At 46.7% G+C, this 20743-nt stretch overlaps 7 protein-coding genes across 7 annotated transcripts; 4 read left to right on the top strand and 3 right to left on the bottom strand.

The window, feature by feature from the left end:
- Window positions 1-2092: 2092 nt before the first annotated feature.
- Window positions 2093-4157, top strand: F4812DRAFT_471334 (uncharacterized protein; the record flags this gene model as incomplete). Its single annotated transcript, XM_047939083.1, has 3 exons — window positions 2093-2407; window positions 2480-3321; window positions 3371-4157. 3 exons carry the CDS (start codon window positions 2093-2095, stop codon window positions 3738-3740), a joined length of 1527 nt encoding a protein of 508 aa, XP_047790379.1. The 3' UTR covers window positions 3741-4157.
- F4812DRAFT_389149 (uncharacterized protein) lies at window positions 3977-5473 on the bottom strand. The gene has a single exon (XM_047932098.1). The coding sequence runs from the start codon at window positions 5377-5379 to the stop codon at window positions 4213-4215; it is 1167 nt and encodes a 388-aa protein (XP_047790378.1). The 5' UTR covers window positions 5380-5473; the 3' UTR covers window positions 3977-4212.
- A 1526-nt stretch (window positions 5474-6999) lies between these two features.
- Window positions 7000-7976, top strand: F4812DRAFT_471332 (uncharacterized protein; the record flags this gene model as incomplete). Its single annotated transcript, XM_047939082.1, has 1 exon — window positions 7000-7976. Exon 1 carries the CDS (start codon window positions 7215-7217, stop codon window positions 7974-7976), a length of 762 nt encoding a protein of 253 aa, XP_047790377.1. The 5' UTR covers window positions 7000-7214.
- A 1223-nt stretch (window positions 7977-9199) lies between these two features.
- F4812DRAFT_459344 (uncharacterized protein) lies at window positions 9200-10045 on the top strand (the record flags this gene model as incomplete). Its single annotated transcript, XM_047937528.1, has 5 exons — window positions 9200-9218; window positions 9286-9390; window positions 9458-9655; window positions 9736-9841; window positions 9916-10045. 5 exons carry the CDS (start codon window positions 9200-9202, stop codon window positions 10043-10045), a joined length of 558 nt encoding a protein of 185 aa, XP_047790376.1.
- Window positions 10046-10264: 219 nt separating this feature from the next.
- F4812DRAFT_389094 (acetyl-CoA synthetase-like protein) lies at window positions 10265-12415 on the bottom strand. The gene is made up of 2 exons (XM_047932097.1): window positions 10684-12415; window positions 10265-10626 (listed from the first exon to the last, which is right to left on the bottom strand). Exons 1-2 carry the CDS (start codon window positions 12301-12303, stop codon window positions 10540-10542), a joined length of 1707 nt encoding a protein of 568 aa, XP_047790375.1. The 5' UTR covers window positions 12304-12415; the 3' UTR covers window positions 10265-10539.
- Window positions 12416-15173: 2758 nt separating this feature from the next.
- Window positions 15174-16107, top strand: F4812DRAFT_471325 (uncharacterized protein; the record flags this gene model as incomplete). The annotated part of the gene is made up of 5 exons (XM_047939081.1): window positions 15174-15365; window positions 15434-15466; window positions 15520-15606; window positions 15719-15932; window positions 15989-16107. The coding sequence occupies 5 exons, from the start codon at window positions 15174-15176 to the stop codon at window positions 16105-16107; spliced, it is 645 nt and encodes a 214-aa protein (XP_047790374.1).
- Window positions 16108-16268: 161 nt separating this feature from the next.
- Window positions 16269-17651, bottom strand: F4812DRAFT_471323 (uncharacterized protein; the record flags this gene model as incomplete). The annotated part of the gene is made up of 4 exons (XM_047939080.1): window positions 16269-16474; window positions 16547-16935; window positions 16996-17168; window positions 17241-17651. 4 exons carry the CDS (start codon window positions 17649-17651, stop codon window positions 16413-16415), a joined length of 1035 nt encoding a protein of 344 aa, XP_047790373.1. The 3' UTR covers window positions 16269-16412.
- Between the last annotated feature and the right edge of the window lie 3092 nt (window positions 17652-20743).

Here is a 20743-nt window from a genome sequence, read left to right as displayed (position 1 = left end):
TAGGTTGGTTGGTTAATATCATACAACCGTGTCTTTACGTTATATTCAACCAATGATAAGCACTATAAATCTCCCCGCTTTCAATATGTTTTCCTCCGTTTAACCAATCAATTTAAATCGAGCAATGCATTGTGCCCTTCTCGTACTTGAGGACATAGCGCATTCAATTATGACGAAGCCATGTTTTTTCCCCTTTGTGATTGGAAAGTTCTAAAATGGTAATCCGCCTGAAGCTTCACGTTCTGTTGCCAGACGCTTTGATTTGAAGTCTAGACAAATCCTATGAATGCATCCCGATCAGTAAGGTTTGAATTAGCGTCTACGTTGACTCGATTCTAGTTTTAGCAACATGCTTAGACCTATCTTATTACTCTCGATGCTCCACTTCGATACGCGTGACCACGATCTAGACTGAACACGACTTTCAAACATCTTGATGTGCAATCATTTTAGACTAGTGGGTTGGATCTTCCACGTTGATCAAGATTATAAGCCGAGAGAGGGGAACACCTGACCCCAAACGTTAGGCTGGATTAGTTCAGTTTAGTTAAGCTTTGCTCAAAATAGTTCAATTTGTATACCGACGCATTACAACGCCTAATAATCGAGAACAAGAAAATGCTAAATCTTTCATTAGAAAAAAAAATAAAAATAAAAATAAAAATAAATCGACTTCTCGCGCAATGGCCTTGACTCCGTCTGTAACAAAGAATAAAGCCAAGTACGCCCCATAGTCCATAAGGGTTGATCTCCATTGCATACCTAAAGCTAAGGATCTCACGACCCCTTTACGCACAACACAAGGGGATGGAGAATGTCGTCAGATCTGATCTTCCCCATATCCCCTCTCCATTCCCAGTTAAGCTTAAAATAATGCTGATATTACCGACTACACCCTACAGGCATGAAGCTGTAAGCTTGTACAACAACAAGACTTGGTAAAATCTTTGAGCGAACCAGCTAGTAATCCACATGCCACAATGCCGTTGATACATGAAAACCCATAGTCCATAGATAGCATACTGGAGAATTTTACTGAACTATCACTTTAACCATGGGTGAATCTGGCGTAAATTCCCATAAGCACCATCATATTACCGTAACTAGTGATTCATCTTTAGTGCGTATCACCGAAAAGTGAAATGGACAAAAGAAGCTATCCATAGTATAATAAAGATCCTGGACTGGTTGGACTATTTCCCCAACTACGAACTAGTCAGTCACCACTCTGGCAACACAACCCTCTCTTCTCCTAGGTATCAATATTTTTGTTTTTCGAAACTGTAAAAAAACTCCCTCGATTATGAAGAACGATAGTGTTGCCGTTGTTGAATTAAGCTATAGCTTCAATGCAATGCGACCCGAAGTATGCAGTAGCCATATTAGGAAGGTGCAGATATGTGGAATACCAAACTACCTCCTACATCGATATCAGAGATAGAAACCTACCAAGTAGGTAATTAGGTACCTAGTTTGACCAAAGAACTGATTTTCTATAGATGTATGGGCCTAATTGTAATATACCTGTGTATTTCGACTCTTAAAATGATGCGCTATTCGCTTATGCATCCTCGCTACTACGTATGGTTCAAATACCTACCTACCTACCTAGGTCAACTCATATCATTACATTCCATATTATTTATCGTTAATAATTCATACGTGAAATCCTACTTGGGCTGTCAAATAACCCTCCCAATTAGAAGTCATCCGAGGATTGAACTGAGGTAATGACAAGATTACATAAAGGTGCACATAGAAGGAAGGCTCCTGAACCGAAGCTACCTCGTGTACCGATATGCAGGTAGGTACCTAATCTAACCTAACTCAGAGATCTCATATTACCTCATGGCACTTTCTTTCTTCGAGATTGGAGCTGTATTGAAATAAGGAAGCTATAAGGAGTTACTGGAAAGCGCCTGCCAAATCATTCTCCGCACCGCTATAGAAACCTTTAAGGCACCACTTTTAAAGTACCACTTTTGAAGCATCAATCTATCTACCTTATATATATACCTTATATAAACATGATCACTGATAACTTTGAAGTATGAGTGCTCCCTATTAACTTATACGAAACTGTTCTGTCAATATGAGTACCACATCCCATTCGATCCAGGCCTTCTACCCTCGCGAGGATCAGTCGGGCCCCAAAACGAGACACACTGGTGCTGTGAACTCACGTATTCTAGGTGATGGGTTCACGTCGTCTGAAGTGGAAACAGTTATAGATCCCCTTTCACGACCATGGACGCCACCACGATCATATGAGCAATGTCCCATCTCACTCCTCCAGACAGGTCCCTTCAACTATGAAATCTCCGGCAGGATTGTAAATTTTTCGAGCAATCCCCAAGAGCAAGGCTATTATTTCCTTGTCGTGTCCGATGGATCGGGCGCTATTGCAGTATGTCTTTTAAAAATCTAGCAAACCACGTACCTCACACATTTCATTTCCTCATGTTGACAGACCTCGCAGGTTAAACTCTATTACGGGAAGGCGTCTGATTACCAATTACTCTTCGGCCAGAGAGTTACAGTTTGGGCGACTTTCATTGCCAATTCTGCACAGGGTAGCTCGGGAAGCATACCATTTTGTGCATCGTCTACTAAGATTTATCCTGGTCGCAGTATTGCAACACACATCACCTTTCATAAGGACCCTCTCAACTCAGATGGCCACCGTATACTACGCTGTCCTTTAGACTGTAACTTAAGGGATTATACCTACCTGCCTGCTCTTATGACTTTAAAGGCTTATCTTTCGACTGGATACGATATGGCAGAGGGGAAGATCCTCGTCTGCGTGCGAAGTGTTGGGCCACGCAGAACTGTCCACTCAAAAAAACGGCAATGTGATCTCGATATGGTGGACATAACCATCTTCGACGATACGGCAACTTGCATCCTGAAGCTTTGGCAGGATAAAGTCCACTCGGCCAAAACGTGGACTCCGAATCAAACTATTCTCCTGATATCAAAGCCTACCTGTCGAGAGGATGACCCGCAGTCTGGGCTTGGTATTGGCTACACCTCAATGATTGAGGTGGACCCTGAATTCCCTGACGCGGACTGGCTTAGAAACAAGGTGAGAAGTATGAAGATGAAGCAGAGCGTACATGTTCCCTTCCCTATTGATATATGGGATATTGACCTTGCCATTCGTGGCCCTAACCGAACATTATTCACCATCGCCGATATTGAGGACCAGGTGCGTAATCCTGAGTCTGAATCCGACTTCACCGGGAAGTTAAATGTGATTATTGTTGAGATGGGGTTGATGGAGCAGTGGCGCAAACGTACTTTTTGCTGCTTTGAGTGGTGAGTACAAAGGAACGTTCCATTTGGCCCCGTCTAAACATCTACTCAGCTGTGGCATACCTGTCTACGCAAATAAACCTGTCGCAATTTGTAAAAACTGCGATACACAGCGAAATCTATCGCCTAACCCACGCATAATTGGATCGGTGATCGATGAAAGCGGCATGATTATGGCTGGCAAGCTCGTGTGGCATAATGATGCTTGGACTCAACTTTTCTTCGGGGACAAATCGAGCGAGACGCTAATTGCGAATGACTCGGAAACTGACCTCGTGGAGCAATCGTGGGAAGATCTGACAATTCTCAGCACCGCCGCACTTCGAGATATCGAGGAACGGCTGCTTTATGCACGCATCACTTTAACTTTCGGCTGGTCATCTCAGCTTGAACGACTCTGTATTATGGGTGTCGAATGGTAGTGGATATACATTTAAAGCATTTAAAGATCATTGCGAGAAGATGCTTAAGCTAGAAGAATGTGCCGAGTTGAACTACCTGAAAAACTCAGGGACGGGGATGATCCGGCTGACAGCTGACATGGCATCGGCATGAGAGAAGAATGTTAGGTAAAAGTATATTACTCGGTAGCTTTCTTCATTTTCCCATCGTTTGCTCTGGTTTCAATTACACTTCCCTTAGAGGTGTATATAGGCAACATAGAGGGGTTTCGGCTACCATGGGTCTGAAAAAGCTTAAACTCATTTTCCACGACGCCCACCCACATGCTCTAATTGTCGTTAACATTATGCCATCATATTACAGTGGTAGTGGAAGGCGTTAGCATAAATCATTAGGTCCTTCCATCTTTATTACATGGGCAGTCATTCCAACCCCTTTGTTGAACTCTTGATACCCTTGGAATATTAACTCTCAAATCAGACTACTCCCATCTCATTTGTCTCCGAACAAACTGAACCGGAACCGACCTCCCTTCAGTTTCTGCGAAGACCGCCCAAATGACTGCTGGGAGTTGATGCGGCGATGGGATGATGGTGGAGGTACAAATTCGTCATCATCATCGTCGTCTTCTTCTTGGTAACTCATGGGCCTCGTGTGCTGTCGCGCAAGCGGAGCCAGGTGCTGTTGGGGCTGCTCCCGCGGAGTGGGAGGAGGTAATGGGTCGCCGCGCATGGCACGCTCGACGTCTTGATGTTGCCGTTGGTAATCGTCGTGTTTGCCCTTAGCTTCTAAGAACCGGGTCTCCGCATCGGCACGTCGTTCTTGAAGCGCCCGAATCTCTGCGTCCAGACGGTCCATCTCGTCCTGCTCGCGGTGCATTATTTCGGCGTACTCGTGCACCTTCTGCATTAGCGGCTGCAGCACGCAATCCATGACACTAGGGCTCTTAAGCCGCTGGATGGATGCGCCTAGGCTAGCATTGGGGACCGCTAAGTTGGGGTCCGATGACGAGGGTGCTGCTTTGGCCTGAGCTTGGGCTTGCTGGATCTGCGGGTGGTTCGGCGGGTAGCCTGTAGAGTTTCGCGGGGGAGACGATCCGCCAGAGCTGCTTGGTGGTCGCGGTCCTGATACGGGTTTGCCAGGACCGGTGCGACGGCCATTCTGGCGCTGGATTCTACCGTCACCGCTGGTGCGGTCTGCTACGAGCATCTCCTCAGAACGATTGCTGCCTGTATACGAGGGGGGTCGCGATTGATTTGGAGTGTTTCCTCCCTGCGGGGGAAACGAGCTTGTCAATGGCGGTCTACTCTGGGAAGGGCTGTTATTGGGTTGGCCGCCCTGGTTAAATCGCTGCTGCTGCTGTTGTTGTGGTTGTTGTTGAAGTGGGGGTATTTGTGAGGGCTGGCCTTGCATCGCAGCGCCGTGGTTTGCGCTAGGGGGTTGGTTCGCACCTGGGCCGGACATGGGACCTCGATTGCTGTCGAGGAAATTATAAAAATCGTCGTGGCTGTCGAAGCGCGGGGCTTTCCCGCTGTTGTGGTACGCGGCGGCCGCTACTGCGTCGTCGTAGTCACGTGGTTGTTGGGCCTGGCGCGGGCGAGGCCTAGAAGAGGGTGAATTCATAGTGGTACGGTGACGGGATGTACTACTACTACTCATTTCAGTCCACGACCTTAACCGCGGGTGTATGTGTGTAGGGTGTGTACACTGCGGGAACGAAAATACGAGAGGCGTTCACGGGTACGGTTTAGGTATGGAGCAGATAGGACGGGATAGGTAGTAGTTGGTGGCTATCGCAAAGTGCGAGAGAGACAAACAAAACAAAGGAATTTGAAAATTTGGGAAATTATGGGAGCGGTGTCGATTCAGTTGAATTTTGACAGATTTATGACAGCTAAACTATCCGGATTGTACATAGGGGAGGTTGGGTGCGCGATTCTTGTCCCCACTATCAATTGGCCCAGCCTCTTTTTTCTGAGAAGGGGGAAAGAAAAAAAAACGAATAATCGGTGGGCTGGATGGATGACGGACACCCTTCCCGCTCCCGCGCATGTTTCTGTTTCGTTGATCGATCTACGAATTGAAATTCCCCTTCTTTTCTTCAGTGCAATTGGACAAACGCACATATACTGCAAGTCTCCGAACATACACGAATTAGAGGTGCGTTAAGGTGATACGATACAGTGCTTAGCTTCGATCATCTTCGCTTTTGTTGGTGCCAGAGAAGCTATGCGCTTGGACCATCTAGCTACCTCATACGTAGCAGCGTAGCAGCGTAGTCAAGCCGAACCAATCATGACTTTCAATTGATTTAAGAAAGGTACACGTAGCTGGTGTACCTCGTACTTAACAGCACGCCAGCACGCCAATCCCGGTGCTTGTTGAACGTTGCATTGGGTACCGGAGCTGGGGAGGTCAAAAGTGGAAGTATTTGACACTACCTATATGGTAGTCAACAGTAATGACAGTAATAAGAGCTTATAGGCTGCGTTTAACCATCTACAATTATAATCAATCTGAGGTAGTCAATAATCACGTACCTACCTAGGTATACACTTGGACTAATGACTGGATAGGTACCTACCTAGATTTGCAGTCTATGTTAACAATCAAGACAATCCAAATCTTTGTTAGCTTACCTGTCATATAGACGATAAATAAATCGCATTGAATAAGAAGAAAACAAGGGACTTGATGTACGTACTTTGGCAAGGCATGTAGAAAGACTCGATTTATCCATAAAAGCCTAATGCCAGTGGTATTTCATTCTCAAAGATCGCTCAAGACTTTAAAGAACTGGTGCCTACCTTAGGTAGGTATATAATGATAACACCCAACCCTGAAATAGCTACTAGGGATATTTTTAATAACATACCAATAGGTTGTAAGAGATAAATGACCGCGTCTCTTATAATAGCGTCGTATTGTCCTCATTTGAGTGTAAACAAGTGAGCATCAGCCCTCCAACACTATACGTGTCTAGGTACTTACTGTACCTAATCTAAGGTATATCATAAAGAGTTCGTTGATCCGATTATAATCAGTTTATTATCATACATCTAGATCCTAGAGAGTCTATCATTAGTTCCAACATAACTTAGAAACAATTACTATAAAGACTCGGACGCGTTCCGTCTCATTGAAGCCCGAACTACACCTTGACAACACTGCCTTTGTCACCATATACACTATTCCATACTCAATAGTTATATGTATTAACGTTATCATGAAAGTACAAGATGGTTTTAAAAACGTCACGAAACAATTTTCTTGGGCTTCGTTGATTCTAATTTCTTTCATTCCTATATAAACTCGCCATTCAACCTGCCCACATTCCAACTCAAAGCTCGTAGCAAGAAATCAGGTATCTGCCTAGTATCTAATCTTGCCTTGCCTCCGAATTAGAACTCTTTGCCTATCAACCCCTTCAACCCAGTTTAAGGCCTCTATCCAAGTAATACATCTCGTCTCGTATCGGTATTCACTATCCTGAAATGGAGCCCGAAGAAGACACGCATGTCCAAGCCAAGGCTTTTACCCCATCGCAGGGAGTACTCAACTTGGCCTGTTATAAGTTCAGGGCCGACACATGGTTTACTCTCTCCGACTCCATGCCGGTTGACGCCTGGCCTCGTGCATGGCACACAGCCGTAGAGAGCGTCTGGTTGTTCGCCCTTCCAACGCCCGACCGCTTCCATCCGTTACCCAACCCGTGGAAGCTCGCCCTGAAGCTTCGGGGCGGCAAGTTGATAGTTTTCGGGATCATCGACTGCGCCCTACAGGCACCCAAGCCAACCTCGTCGCATATGGTAATTTTCCATCCCTACACCGACGAAGAGAGCCCTCCCAGCGATGCCGACAGACTTGTTAGAAACAGCGTGTACACGATAGAATGCAGCATGCGGACAACCATGCCGTTAATGCACTTTGTAAATTTCATAAACAGGCGTGGTGACATAATTAATTACACTCTTCTGAGTAGTGCGCAGTCTCTCATTGGTCCCCGCGGCCGCCGCTTCTGGATCCACAGGGTCCTGGAGAGGATGGAGCCGATCCTCCAGCGTGATCGCAATATCCATGCTTTCCCTGACGATGCGGGGCCTTTCCATGAGAAGGCGGACCGTCTCATGCGCCGCTGCTGGCTCCCGGGAAAGATACACACGGGTCATTTTGGGTCCGATGATGAGGAGGATAATCCCCTCAGGATAGTCCCGGGTGCTGATATTCTCGGCGGAGCTTTCATATTGCCCAACTAGGCGACCGATCAACGAAGGTCTACCTTACCTATAATTTAGGTCCGAAGTAGGGATAAGACAGGTTAGGTACCTAACTATGATCTGTGAGATCCTGGACTAAAATTAAGCATCTTGATTATCCTAGTAGTTGTTCTAGTCCCCCCTTTTCCCCTCGCCACCCCCCGAAAAAATGGGGGGTTTAGTTTCTAAAGATGGAAACACAGCTTTGAATAGGGTTTACCTATCACCGTCTTCTGTGTTATCTTAGGTAGATATCTATTACCACTACTATTATCATAATAATTCATTCACTCGAGGTCTGTGAACCAGGTACCCGATATCCTATTGTTAGCTGACCCGCCAGATAATGCAGGAAAACCCTGTTTTCTTTCGTCTCGTGCAAGTGTAAGTGTACTGCCACAGCCTCTTGGAACATTGAACCTCATCCACGCCGTTGCCACTTACAACATAAAAGCATACCTAAATTACCTAGAGAATCCTTTCTACCCGTACGTAATGCAAGTTTGCTTTTGTGGCGTCGCGCCACGGTGTACTGTCGACCTCTTGGCTCTAGGTAACAGCCCTATCATTCCCTATGGCAACCTGGTAATAGGATCTGCTCATCATCCTTTGAATTATTGTCTCCTGTCTCTTATATCTCGGTGACGTTAATTGTACTACCTAACGAGGCGTAGTTCCGTCTACGCGACCGCGCGAGTATGTGCCAGCCTACTTGGCATAACTACATAGGTAGGTATTCAGCCTACTATGCTTGGTAAAAATAGACACTTCTGCTACTGCCATGGACTCTCGTACGTATGCTAATTATTCTTTGCTTTGTGATAGGAATTATGAGGCTTGCCTTCGGCGCCATGAGTGACGCCCTTACGTTTAGGAAGTCAGCCTTACCGCTGTCGCGTTTGGATATATTTTTCGCTATATCATGGTATATAAGTATAATAAATTCTACCGTTTGGTTTAGAACCCGACCTTTCATGTCAACAGCATACACCATATCGCTGCGCTGATTATCAGTCGTTTAAATTTTCGATCATTCTTCCAATTTCTGATCCTCTTACCAACTCTTTGGCTCCCCTAATCTTCGTCGCAACCCCCAACTAGGCATAATGAAGTCGAACTCGATAGTCTCTCGCCCTTCTCTTTTCTTCCTATTCTCATGTGTGACGGCAACGCCTCTTTTAAACAGTAGAGATGACGGCTGGCAGGGAGACGGAAATGTTGCAATGGCACTTTCCGATGACAGTAAGTCGGCAAGTCAAAATAGGATAGTCGTTGAAAGTCAAAAAGTGCCGGGCTTACAAGACTACAGAGATGAATTGGGGATCGGCCATCCCCTCGGATGTGATCACCCAGCTGCACGATCACTGCCATAGTGATGGCACCTGCGAGAAAGCGTGGACAACAGATACCACCGGTGAGATTCTGCGTGCTGAAGTTGTTTCCCTGAAGATGCCTGGCTAATTCGTATAAAATGTGCGTAGTCATCGTGGATAGCAACGCCGGAGGGGACATGTACGCCGGCGAACTCACGATCGAAATCCTGGATGCGCAATTCGAAGTATGGTCCAAGCAAGGACTTATCAAGGTTATACAAGAGTCGTACGGGCACACGCAGAGCTATGAGACCCATAGTTATGTTTCTGAATACCGTTGTGGCGAGGTTGCTTGCAACCCATCCGGTAAGTCGATCATATGCCGATTGAGATTATACCAAATCATTAGGTATAATTAGGCACTTACTTACTTCTTCCAACTTTAGAGAAAAGGCGGATGGACCAGTGGTATGGTTCAAGCTCTGCCAACATCCAGTTTCGGGATGGCGATGCCCTTCGAGGGTTTATACGCTTGAAGGTGTCCGTCCACAGGTAAGCCAACAATCTAACGAATTATATCTCACAGTTAATGAATGTTTTTTTTTTCACACTGACACTGTTGATAGGAAAGGCATTGGGGCAGGAAGCGGTATCTGCGCCCAACTCATAGGTGTCGGAGCCGCCGTTGCTGGGGCTGTCGCTCCGGTCCTTGGCCCGGCCATGTCTTTAGCATCTCTGATGTGTCTGGCTCTATGAAGCAAAGCTCCTTTATCGCCTTCCCTTCCTCTCTTTGACATCTCTGTCTAGTATATTTTTACTCTATCAATACGGATGCTGATGTATGTCAATTGAACTGCTTTATCTTTGCTTTTTATATCAGTTGTTCGTTTGATTTACCCGGTAAAGCCATCATATCAGGTACCGCTGGTATCAACTCTACACGTTTAGAATACGAGATTATCCTGACGCGGATCTTTGCATTTTATATACATACTGTTTTAGGGGTAGAGACAAATGTATGACATACTACCTAATATAGTGATGAAACGAATAATATACACACTGCGCCAGGAAAAGTACCTCCAATACCATTGCATACGATGAAAGCACTGAACATAGAAAAATCCGTAGTTATGTACCATTAAAACCCTCCGTAAACACGAGTCGTATAATATCACAACGCTGAAGCACATCCTTGGCCCCTCTAGCGAAGGGGATCATATTATTCAAGTTAATGTTTAGATTCAACCTTAGGCTAATTTCGTCATGCTTGGTTTTCTATCGCCAACCTCATTCGCTGCTTGGTCTCTAAGCACCTTTCGAAGGATCTTGCCGGACTATATTTGACTGTTAGCAATCAAGTTCTCTAGACATGTGTGCCTGGCTTGACTCGCCGGATTCTTAGGAATGGCCTCGATAAACTTTACGCCGCCTTTTAGTCGCTTATAGTTGACTACCTTCGACTCCATCCACTGGACGATTTCCTGCTCGGTCGGCTTAACTTCAGGGTCTGGTACAATGTACGCGCGGGGTAACTCCTCGCCGTTGATCGTAACGCCCACGACAGCGGCGTCGCGGACACCTTTATTTTCCAGCAGCACGGCCTCAAGCTCAGCCGGCGCTACTTGATTGCCCTTCACCTTGATAAGCTCCTTGATGCGGTCGACGATATGGAGTAATCCACCCGGTTCGTATTTTTCTACGAACCCAACGTCGCCGGTTTTCAGCCAACGGGTGCCATCTGGATCGACATGCAGGGTGTCTGCTGTAGCTTCGGGCTTCTTCCAGTAGCCCTTTAGCAGCGTAGGCCCAGTAATCCATATCTCGCCTCTCTCGTTAGCTCGGGTGATTTCGCCCGAGCCGTCGATCCTCATGATGCGCGCTTTGCAGTTCGCCAACAACTCGCCAACGGCCGCTGATCTACCAGGCATTTTAGGATGCCAGCCCGTGCTTGCGCATGTCAATTCCGTCATGCCCCATCCCTGGCGAAGAGTCAAAGCGCCTTCGGGCCAGAGTTTAGAGACTTCCTCGCCGACTTCGGCTCCTAACGGCGCGGCACCGGAGGTTATGCTCTCAAGCGAGCTAATATCGTACTTGCGGCTCAGAGGACTTTTAGCAAGCATAACTATAATCGGCGGCACGGAGGTGAGAGAGTCGATACGGAACTTCTCGATGCACTGCAGCATCTTTTCGAAGTTGAACGAAGACATAATGTACACCGGAACGCCTTCTTTCGGATAGATGCATATAAAGAAAGTCTGGCCGTATGCGTGATACATCGGTAAAAACCCTAAACGGCGGTACCGTTTCTTCTTCTCATCGTACTCGGGATCTAATCGCTCCATCTGGTTAACTCCGAGGCCGTTCGCTACGTAGGAAAAATGCGTAATTTCAACGCCTTTAGGCACTCCCGTTGTCCCCGAGCTGTAATTAAGAGCACATAGCGCCGTTTTTGAATTGGCGGGCTCAATCCAGTCAAATTTAGCTGCATCACCTTCTGGGGCAAGGAGAGAGGTCCAATGTCGAGTTCCAAGTCGCGCTTTGCCCAGTCGATTATCGAGCGCGCTTGTGTCAAAGCTATATATCTGGCTCCTCGACAGGCCGGCTACTTCAGCAGCTTCGATGGCAATTTCTATGCTCGCGTCGGCTGCAATTAGAAACGAAGCACCGCTGTCCTTCAGCTGATAAGCAAGTTCCCGGGGGACGAAACTGGGGTTAGCACCAGTGAAGACACCCCCCGCCATTTGAATCCCCATGAAAATGACGGGGGTGAAGAGCGAGTTGCCAGAGAAGAGGAGAACACGATCCCCAGGCTTCAGACCTGCTCGAATTAATCCCAAGGCCAGCCGCTTTGACCATAGTCGAAAGCCAGATTGAGTTATGAAGTGGGTTTCCGGATGGTCAACGTCGATGAACTGTGGCTCATCCGGGAGCGTGTCGAAGCAGGACCTAAATACCCATTTTTGCACCGAACAGTTCGGTATCGGCACCGTCCATCTTGATTCAAGAACCATTGTCAAGAGAACAGATCGTAATAATAGGAAGTAAATGAAGTTAGGTAGGAGAGGAGAGAAATCCTTCCCAATCCACCTTTTCAAGTCGAAGTATCAAATTCAAAGAGCCTCACTGGAAAAAAAAAGTTGGTTCATCAAGTATTCGTCGCGCCGCAAATATGGTTACGTCAAAAGGGAGTGTTGGTTGTATTAGCAACTGTATCGAACACAACACAACGTCACTATCACAATGATTCAATGATTAAAAGTTTCTTGCGATTCCGAGATATAAATGAGAGCAAGAAACACAGCTGTATAAGAGAAATCGTATTAATAAAGCTCTCCCTCGGATGCGGCGGGGTGCGGAGCCAAATTAATGCCGTTGCTGGGTGCTGGGTGCTGGGTGCCGTGGCCCTCGTACTGTGATGCAGGCCATGGTTTCTTTTCGCTATGAGAGCCTTGCCATTGGCTCTAGACCGTACACTTATAGGAGACATTGGCAGTAACGAATAGGATTGGGCTGATATCGTCCCGCGCCGCTATCCCCGCAAATCAGACTCGAAGTTATGGAGAAATCGCCTAAGGATGGCCGGGTGGTAGCCAAGAACCGAGGCTTGTCCGCCCCTTTTCATTCCTACTAAGGCAATCACTGATGCTGTACCTATCGTGTCGTCGTCCAAACTAGGGAGGAAATATAAGAGATATGCATGGCTACCATACCCGGAGCTCGGTGTTTTCTCACAAACCGAAGCCTCGCTGGAGATTTAGTGCAGCCATGTTTTGCGAAGCAATTTATTCAAACTAATATTCTAGCACCTGAGGTCTATTTAGCGTGAGTTTGGTCCGGTTTGCGGCGCGTTTCTTGAGACAATGCGTACAGCATTACGCCATGTATCATACATTAGCTGTACCACGTATTGTACGTGCTTCGGGTAAAGACCGAGATTATTATTGGTTGAGGATTTCTAGTTGGGAATTATTCCTGGTGGCAGTAGGCCTTTGTGACACACTTCTCTAAACCCGTGGACGTAGGCAGGAAGTCATATCATATATCGTAGGAGGTACACAGTAAAATGTAGAAGTCACTAGCAATAATCGCCTTGTATTTCAGCCGACCGTTACCTTTTCTTTTTTCCAATTTTGTATGCCCAGGGTTACACCTCGCTAGCTACACATTCTATCTGACACTCGTCATCGCGTACAAGCAAGCCATCGACAACCAATTCGTTCCATCTCGCTTGTTACTTCTCATGCCAATTCAGCTACTTGGCTTAAATTTATCTTGTGCCACGTCGCTAGATCGGCACCCAAGCTTCGTACATGGTAGCTGAATATTGCCTGTAGTTTCAAACATTGCTAAATAGTTGTGTCAGCCACCTCTGTGGCCATTGCGGCAATACTCTCTGCTGCTTTCGAAAACAAAAGCATATTGTTTGCGTAAGAGATGTATTCTATTTGTTCCAACAATTTCTGATTAGGTTTGAAATATCGCAAAGTATAGACAATAGTCTTATATCCGTAGATTGACGTGCTTGTCATTTTGATACACGATATCTACCACAGCAACCCTTTCTACTATGCGGAAGCCTTTGTATATTCGCACAACTTGTTTAAGTTATGTGAGTATAATGTTTGGATTGTCATATATTGGTTATATTTAACTAAATTTAGTCAAACGAATCTCCTTCAGCAAACTTACCTCTGAGGCAATTAATAGGGGGAACATAAAAAAGGCGTTCAACGGTTCGTACTTCGTCCATTACAGCCATCTTCAAATCTATAAGAGCGTAATAAATATAATATTTAAATCATTTACTCTATATATGTTGATCTAACTGTAATACACAGGCAAATATAAATAGGTAGTCTTTAAGTCTTTATCAAAAAGTGTGAACCGCGACACTTCTCTTTTTTTTTTAAAAAAAAAAACATATCAAATGGATATCTAACCAGCCTCAACTCTACAGTGTTCTAAATGGGACACCTAGAACAAATGTCGCTTTCACTATATAGAGGCGGAAGCTCCTAATAACAGGCAGTTAAAGTTGGGTTTTCTCACGGAATGGAATAACGAAGTCATTTCGTACATATTTGGTTCAATTCAACCGTAAGACGCCGAATGTCATCAACGAAACGCTTTCAAAGCGCGACACTAAATTTCCAATAGGGCTTTCACCTCAACTGCTATTTCCTTGTTCTTGCAATACCGTATTTCTTAATGGTTGTATTAGGGCACGTTCGTAGAGCACCAGGGCTATTTTCGCATCATGCGAAGATGACACGTTTAGATAGACTCTGTTTAACGGCCGTTTTTACGACGGCACTATCAAAGATAGGAGTATCTTATCTTAATCGAGAGTACCTTACTCACCTTAGAGTAACTGCCATAGTCTATTCTTTCCCGAAGGGTTCTTGATAACTTTTCCATAGCGAGCATAGAAAGAAATTGGCAGGTATGGCCGCATCGCCTGCGTGACGACAGGTACCCAACTCTTCGTGTTACGAGCAAGAGCTAAATGTCTATTAGAGGAAGTCGCATAACACCTAGGGCAATATTCACACATACATAGCTTCCCCGGTCAGAAGCGCGGGTCATTCACATTAGCAAACTACAACGCGGTCCCGATTTTCTTGATTGCCCCGTTTTCGAGTTCTTTCGTAAGGAAGCTACAACTAGAGTCGTGATAATTCTTTCCGGCGAATATATATTGAAGCACGCCCTGTTCCCCAGACTCATCTTCCTATTCCCCTTCTACCGTATTCCTGATTCAACCCCTACAAGCAGTACAATAGGCAGGCAGAGAACATTAGTATACGATAACCGCCTCCTTGCGACTTTTCGTCTGACTTTACCGATCTTCCAATTATTCGACCAAGTTCAATGCTACACCATGGCCCAGCAGGGGAGTAACGTCCGTCTCAATATCGCACGTATGAGACTTGCCTATTGGAGGGTGATGATGATCACACACGTCAGTCTCTGGGCTGGTCTCCGAACTTGCTCCCAGAGAGATTATGACCTCATCCACAGCTGTTCTGTCGACTTCGTCGGATATGACAATACAAGCTTCCTCATGAAGATCGTAAGTCTTCCCACGAATTTGTTCCTTACGCGACAGGTGGTGATAGCTCAGCTAATAACACAACGCAGGTTCATCAACTTCACCCGGATAGCCTCACACCGGTATGTACAAATTGGTTGCTAGACATATATAATTTCTAATGCCTATTTTGCAGACAACCTATTGGACGAGACGCTGTGACCTCGCTTGCAGACAAATGGTTCTCGGTAATGGAGCACAGTCCCCAGGAGTATTCACGGCGGTATATCCTCTAATATATCATGACATGAAAAGCAAGCTTTTACCCTGCCCCTAAAAACGTAATAAGTAGCATGTCTTTGCTAATATATAAGCCTCTAATAGTTCATATTAAGATCCGTATCCCCGAAGAGTGCCCAGGTGTGTCAAGCGGCACCACAGGCTTCCTGTGGTCTATCCCGAGCAAGATGAAGTTCATCGAAGGGCCGTCAAATGCCATCATCATCCACGATTGCACCGCTAGTCCAGAGGGCACACTCCAGCTTATACCCCACATCGCCAGCCGCAAATGGGACATTCTTCTCTTGGAGGAGACCGAGCCCTACGAGTGTAAGTTACTATAGCCCCTTTGGCCGGACGATTCGTTTAATCTAACATCATTCCAGATCCGTGGTTGGTCACCGCCATACATGATTCGGGCTCATTCGCCGACTTGCGGCATGATCCGACCGACCCCCGACAACAAAGAGCACTCGAGTCCCTCGAACGCGGCGGAAGGCCTTGATACCCAAACATCCATCACGTGAATCGTCTCTCCATGGTTAAGCAGGAGAGCTTCCATGGCGACTCAACCAAGTGCAAGTAATTCAACATTTTCATAATGTACCTACATTCAAAAGCCCCTCGACGTCAAGAGGAACGCATTTCTACGAGCCAGCATCAAGGGGTAGGTATGTATTTATCAGACGTAGGTACTACGACAAGATCGCGGTTATACACCGAATTTCGTTCTATAGAGGTAATCACTCTTTCTAGGTAGAGTCGATAAATACGAGCGCTAGGTACAACATTACTCAAATACAAGTCCGCCTAGTAGAGTACCTTGCCAGTCGCATCAGTGACGGGCATCCCGCCGGGAAGCTCCTTGAGCCCTAGATACCGACGGTTAGCATAGTTATGACATATAACACGTAGAGCCCAGAGGCAATAAAAACATTACTTACAGCCGTCAATGTCCTCGTCAACGACGACCTGCTTGGTGCACTGGTTGGCCTGCGAGATGGACTGGGTCTTGAGCTGGGGGCAGTTGATGTTGCAGTTGGAGTCCATGGCCTTCTGGAGCGCGCCGCCCTTCCAGCCGAACATGTAATCGCCGTGGTTTCCGTACCCGGTCGGGTCGCCGAACGACCAGACGAAGGGCTGGCTGCCGTCGGTCGGCCAGTCGTTGGGGTTGTTGAACGCGCGCGTGTCCCAGATTACCTCGTAGAAGAGCTGGGGAATCTTCACGGGGTGAGTCGAGGGGCAGGCACCGCCGTTCTCGAAGGTGCCGCTCGCAGGGTACGCAACGTGGCTCGAGTGGTCCGGTGAATCGAGATTCTTGCCGTCCCAGCACCTGTAAAGGGTTAGTGGATCATTGTCGTTACCAGGGGGGTGACGGATAGGTTTGGCTCACGTAGGGAATCGAATGTTGGCCATGATACCAGCCTTGCAGGGCTTCTTGGGCATATCAAGAGTCTCACCAGTGCGGGTGAGGATTGTATCAAGACAGGTGTAGGTAAGCTGGCGGAACTTCTTGGCCTGAGCCTCGGTTCGGTACGTTGGGTCTCCGACGATCATTCGGAAACCCTAGAGGGTAAATTCACAATTAGCTTATATGGTTATATAAGGTATTTTCACCAAGACCCGAGGGCAACTCACAGGCTTGAAAGCGGTGACCTTTCCGTTGTTGTAGCTGGGAGTGTAGTAAACAGTCATGCCTCCCTTAGCCCCCTCGAAGCCGGAGTTAGCCATCTGCGGCACTCTCTTAAATGTGCCGTTGCGGGCACGGAAGTAGAGAACGGCTGTCCAGTAGTTGGACAAGTCCTCGGCGAATGTGCACGTAGTACATGTGGCCTGGCTTGGAATATCCATGCGCGGATATTCCATGGACTGATTGAAGGCGTTACCACCGATGATCTGGTGGACGTGCGGCGAGCCAGTGACGCCGGGGAAGACCAACGGGTCAAGACGCTCGACGACCAGTTGCGAACACGAGAATCGTAGGAGCGCATGGGCGCTGGGCGCGAGCAGCGCCAGGCTGGCGGCTAGCGAGTTCACGGTCAGCTGCATCCTGAGAAGAGTGAAGACGATCGTTACAGACAGGCTCGGCCAGGCTCATCATCACGATGCGGAAGTCGTCGCCTATTTAAACTCGTGGCCGGGCGAACACGTCTCCCTTTTCCAGACACCCTCAAGTATTTTCTTCATTCCTTTCCCACATGATGCTGCCGTACCATTGCTGGTGTCGTCGTATAGAAGCGTGGCGGTTAATATCGGGAATATAGCCGAGATCAGCCCCGACCCTGGTTTCTCATAGGGAGCTACGAGCCGCGAATATGCATTCGTGAGGATGGACAGGGGATTGTCATGTTGTTCCTGAAATGGCAGCGGAATATTATAACTGCATATTGCCGTTGACAAGGCTTGGTTGCCACGAGCCGTGAGGAACTCATGGAGGGCTAAGCGATAGTGACTCCAAACGTTGACGGCGCGGCCAAAGCATCGCCTTGCCCTATCACCCCAAGGATCGCAGCTTGGGGACAAACCATATCCAGACCATGTATGTTAGTTACTATTATGGTAACAATAACATCCAAGAAGTCCCATCTCAGCAAGCTTCTACGGGTCTGCCTCCGTGATATCAGATAAAGCTTAGTTTAGGTAACTGTATGGCCCGTTTCTTGGTTGCAAGTCAATGGTCAGGTGATAATAGGACGTGTCTGCATCCGATCTTGGCGCATTAGCAGCATTCATATAGCTCGCAACCCCAGATTGTGTAGCACCGGCAGTGGAAATAGAAACTTGCATAACTTGGTTCGGCGTCTCATTTAGGTATTGTCTATTTCCCCGGGTAAATTCAGATGCATGACTTGACTTCTGTTTGGCCACTACTCTTCAGATCGTCAGATCGTCCCAGGGGACATATTCCAGATCCGAGCAGAGCATATCATTTCTTTGAGGTTATGTAGAAACCTAGTACATTTACCACGACTCCTATACAAGGTGTATTGGCTCATTCCCTTTGTAAAATTTTGTTACTTAATTCCAATAAGGCAAGTCAGAATAGGCACGCGTCTTAAGTATCTAGTAGATACCTAGGTGATTAGATATCCCAACTCTTTGAGGTAGTATTACAATACATTGGATCATTATGGGATTAGTTACCTCTTAACAAGTATCTGGAAAATATACGAAATAAGTAGTAGTGACTTTATCATTCCCTCCCACGCGAACGGTAGCCCTAACGCGTGCAAAAGTGTGCCTATGTACAAGTACTTCCGCTTAACGCTACCCAACAGCATCCCAACTTCAACGACAGAAATCCAAAGCTGGGTCATTCGGATGCATCACATCCCGAACCTTACCTGATAGAATTCCCGTACCTCAGAATTTGCCCTTGTTCCATCAATAAGGTCTTTCGAACTACCTTCGATCTTAAGACCTGCCAGACTCCTCGCTCGCGACAAGGCCACGTAGACTTGCCCTTCAACAAATGCCTTCGACACATCCACGATGACACGGTCGAGTGTCATCGACTGGCTCTTATGAATGGACATCGCCCACGCTGGTGCTAGGGGTATCTGCGTGCGGCTGAGAAAGCTATACGGCTTTTTATCTCCCAAGTAAATTATGGAGCAGTCTTGTGTAATTGTTACCATCTCATCGTCAAACCTGACGACAGGCCAGACTTTCTCCTCGACCTGATTCATGAACTCATCAGTTTCAGTCGAAGTAATATAACTCATCATATCTTCGAGTTGTTTCGTAGGATCAGTATCTCTCCTATTCTGCACGATGTTCGTGGGCCGCGAGGGGTCAAACTCTTCGAACCCACAGATAATACCTTGGCGGCCGTTACAGAGTCCTCGCTTCAGGTTTATATTTTGAAGTAGCACAACAAGCATACCTTCCTTCAACTCAAGACGTCTTTCGTATTTATGCTGGCCGAGTGCTAGTAAGGAATTGTCTTCTACTCGCTGGTTTTTGCTTCTGAGGTGTGGATGGGCTTTTTGATTCCATCGGAAATTGTCCTTACATGTATAAGTATACTTCTTCGTTTGCAGCTTTCTAAATTCCTTATAGTTAAACTCTCGCACTTCATTACGAGATGCATAGAGCCTAGTTGCGGCGGTTGTATCGCACGGGTGATCCATAAGCAGGTTAGTTTGATATTCTGTCAATGGATCCCCAACTCGAATTGTTTGTAAGGCTTTGATAAATGTCTCATCTTTCTGCCGGTGGATCGACTTGAGAGCAAAATGAACGAAATTGCATTCTTTCCAAGCCCGACTTTTGAAAGCCCATTTGTCCTTATCGTAAGAACGACCATGCTCTATACATGTATAGAACCCCTCCGTACGATCTATGATCATCTCTCTCCCGCATTCGAAGCAAAAGTAGAAAGGTTGCACAGGTGGAAGCTGATAGAAATCACCAGTGACAACTACCTGAACGCCACCGAAAGCCTTATCATACCTTCTAACATATTTCATAATTGTGTTAAGCCGCTCAAAGTGGAAATTTTCGACCATGCTTATTTCGTCGATAACCAGAACATGTGTGCCCCTGATGCGTCCATAAGCAGGTTTCCTTTCCGCTTCTTTCACAAGGGTCTTTATGCCCTCCTTCATTGAATTTGGGGACCATCCAGCATACGACCATATGGTGGAACCGCCAACCTGCAAGGCCGCCCGACCGGTTGGAGCAATGATATCGACGACCTTTCCTTGGTCTTGTAGCTTTTTAGTGAAGGCCTTCAGTACAGTCGACTTGCCACATCCAGCCGATCCAGTATAGAATACATTACGTCCACTCATAATGATGTCCACCAGTTCGGCCTGCTCAGGACAGAGAGGAAGTTGTTCTGTTTCCGACATACGGGCAATAGAAAAGGAGAACGATCGGATTGAGGGGGTTAAAGGCAAATGCAAACGGCAGCTTCGTAGTAGCGTTCTGCCTGTAGAAGGATTCGTTCTCGGTAGTTTCTTCGGGCACGATGCCCAACAGCGTGCAAAGAACATAGTTGCGCGGACGCACGATATTCAGGTCGTTCAGCTTCGACTTAGGTCATAACATAGTATGTCGAAAGTATTACCAGGTTTATACAAAATTCAAAAGCTCAAATAGGTAGCTCTCAAGCACATGTAGGGTATTGATCTATC

This window comes from Daldinia caldariorum (assembly GCF_022478825.1).
Source record: "Daldinia caldariorum strain CBS 122874 unplaced genomic scaffold F4812scaffold_8, whole genome shotgun sequence".
Lineage (NCBI taxonomy): Eukaryota > Fungi > Ascomycota > Sordariomycetes > Xylariales > Hypoxylaceae > Daldinia > Daldinia caldariorum.
This window is presented reverse-complemented; position numbering and strand designations above follow the sequence as displayed.

What these genes read in the sequence shown, in the direction of transcription:
- F4812DRAFT_389149 (XM_047932098.1), bottom strand. Translation starts at nt 5,379, where the DNA reads ATGAGTAGTAGTAGTACATCCCGTCACCGTACCACTATGAATTCACCC.
- F4812DRAFT_389094 (XM_047932097.1), bottom strand. Translation starts at nt 12,303, where the DNA reads ATGGTTCTTGAATCAAGATGGACGGTGCCGATACCGAACTGTTCGGTG. An exon ending in AGGCCATTCCTAAGAATCCG is followed by an intron (nt 10,627 to 10,683) that starts GCGAGTCAAGCC and finishes AGTCAAATATAG; the next exon opens with TCCGGCAAGATCCTTCGAAA.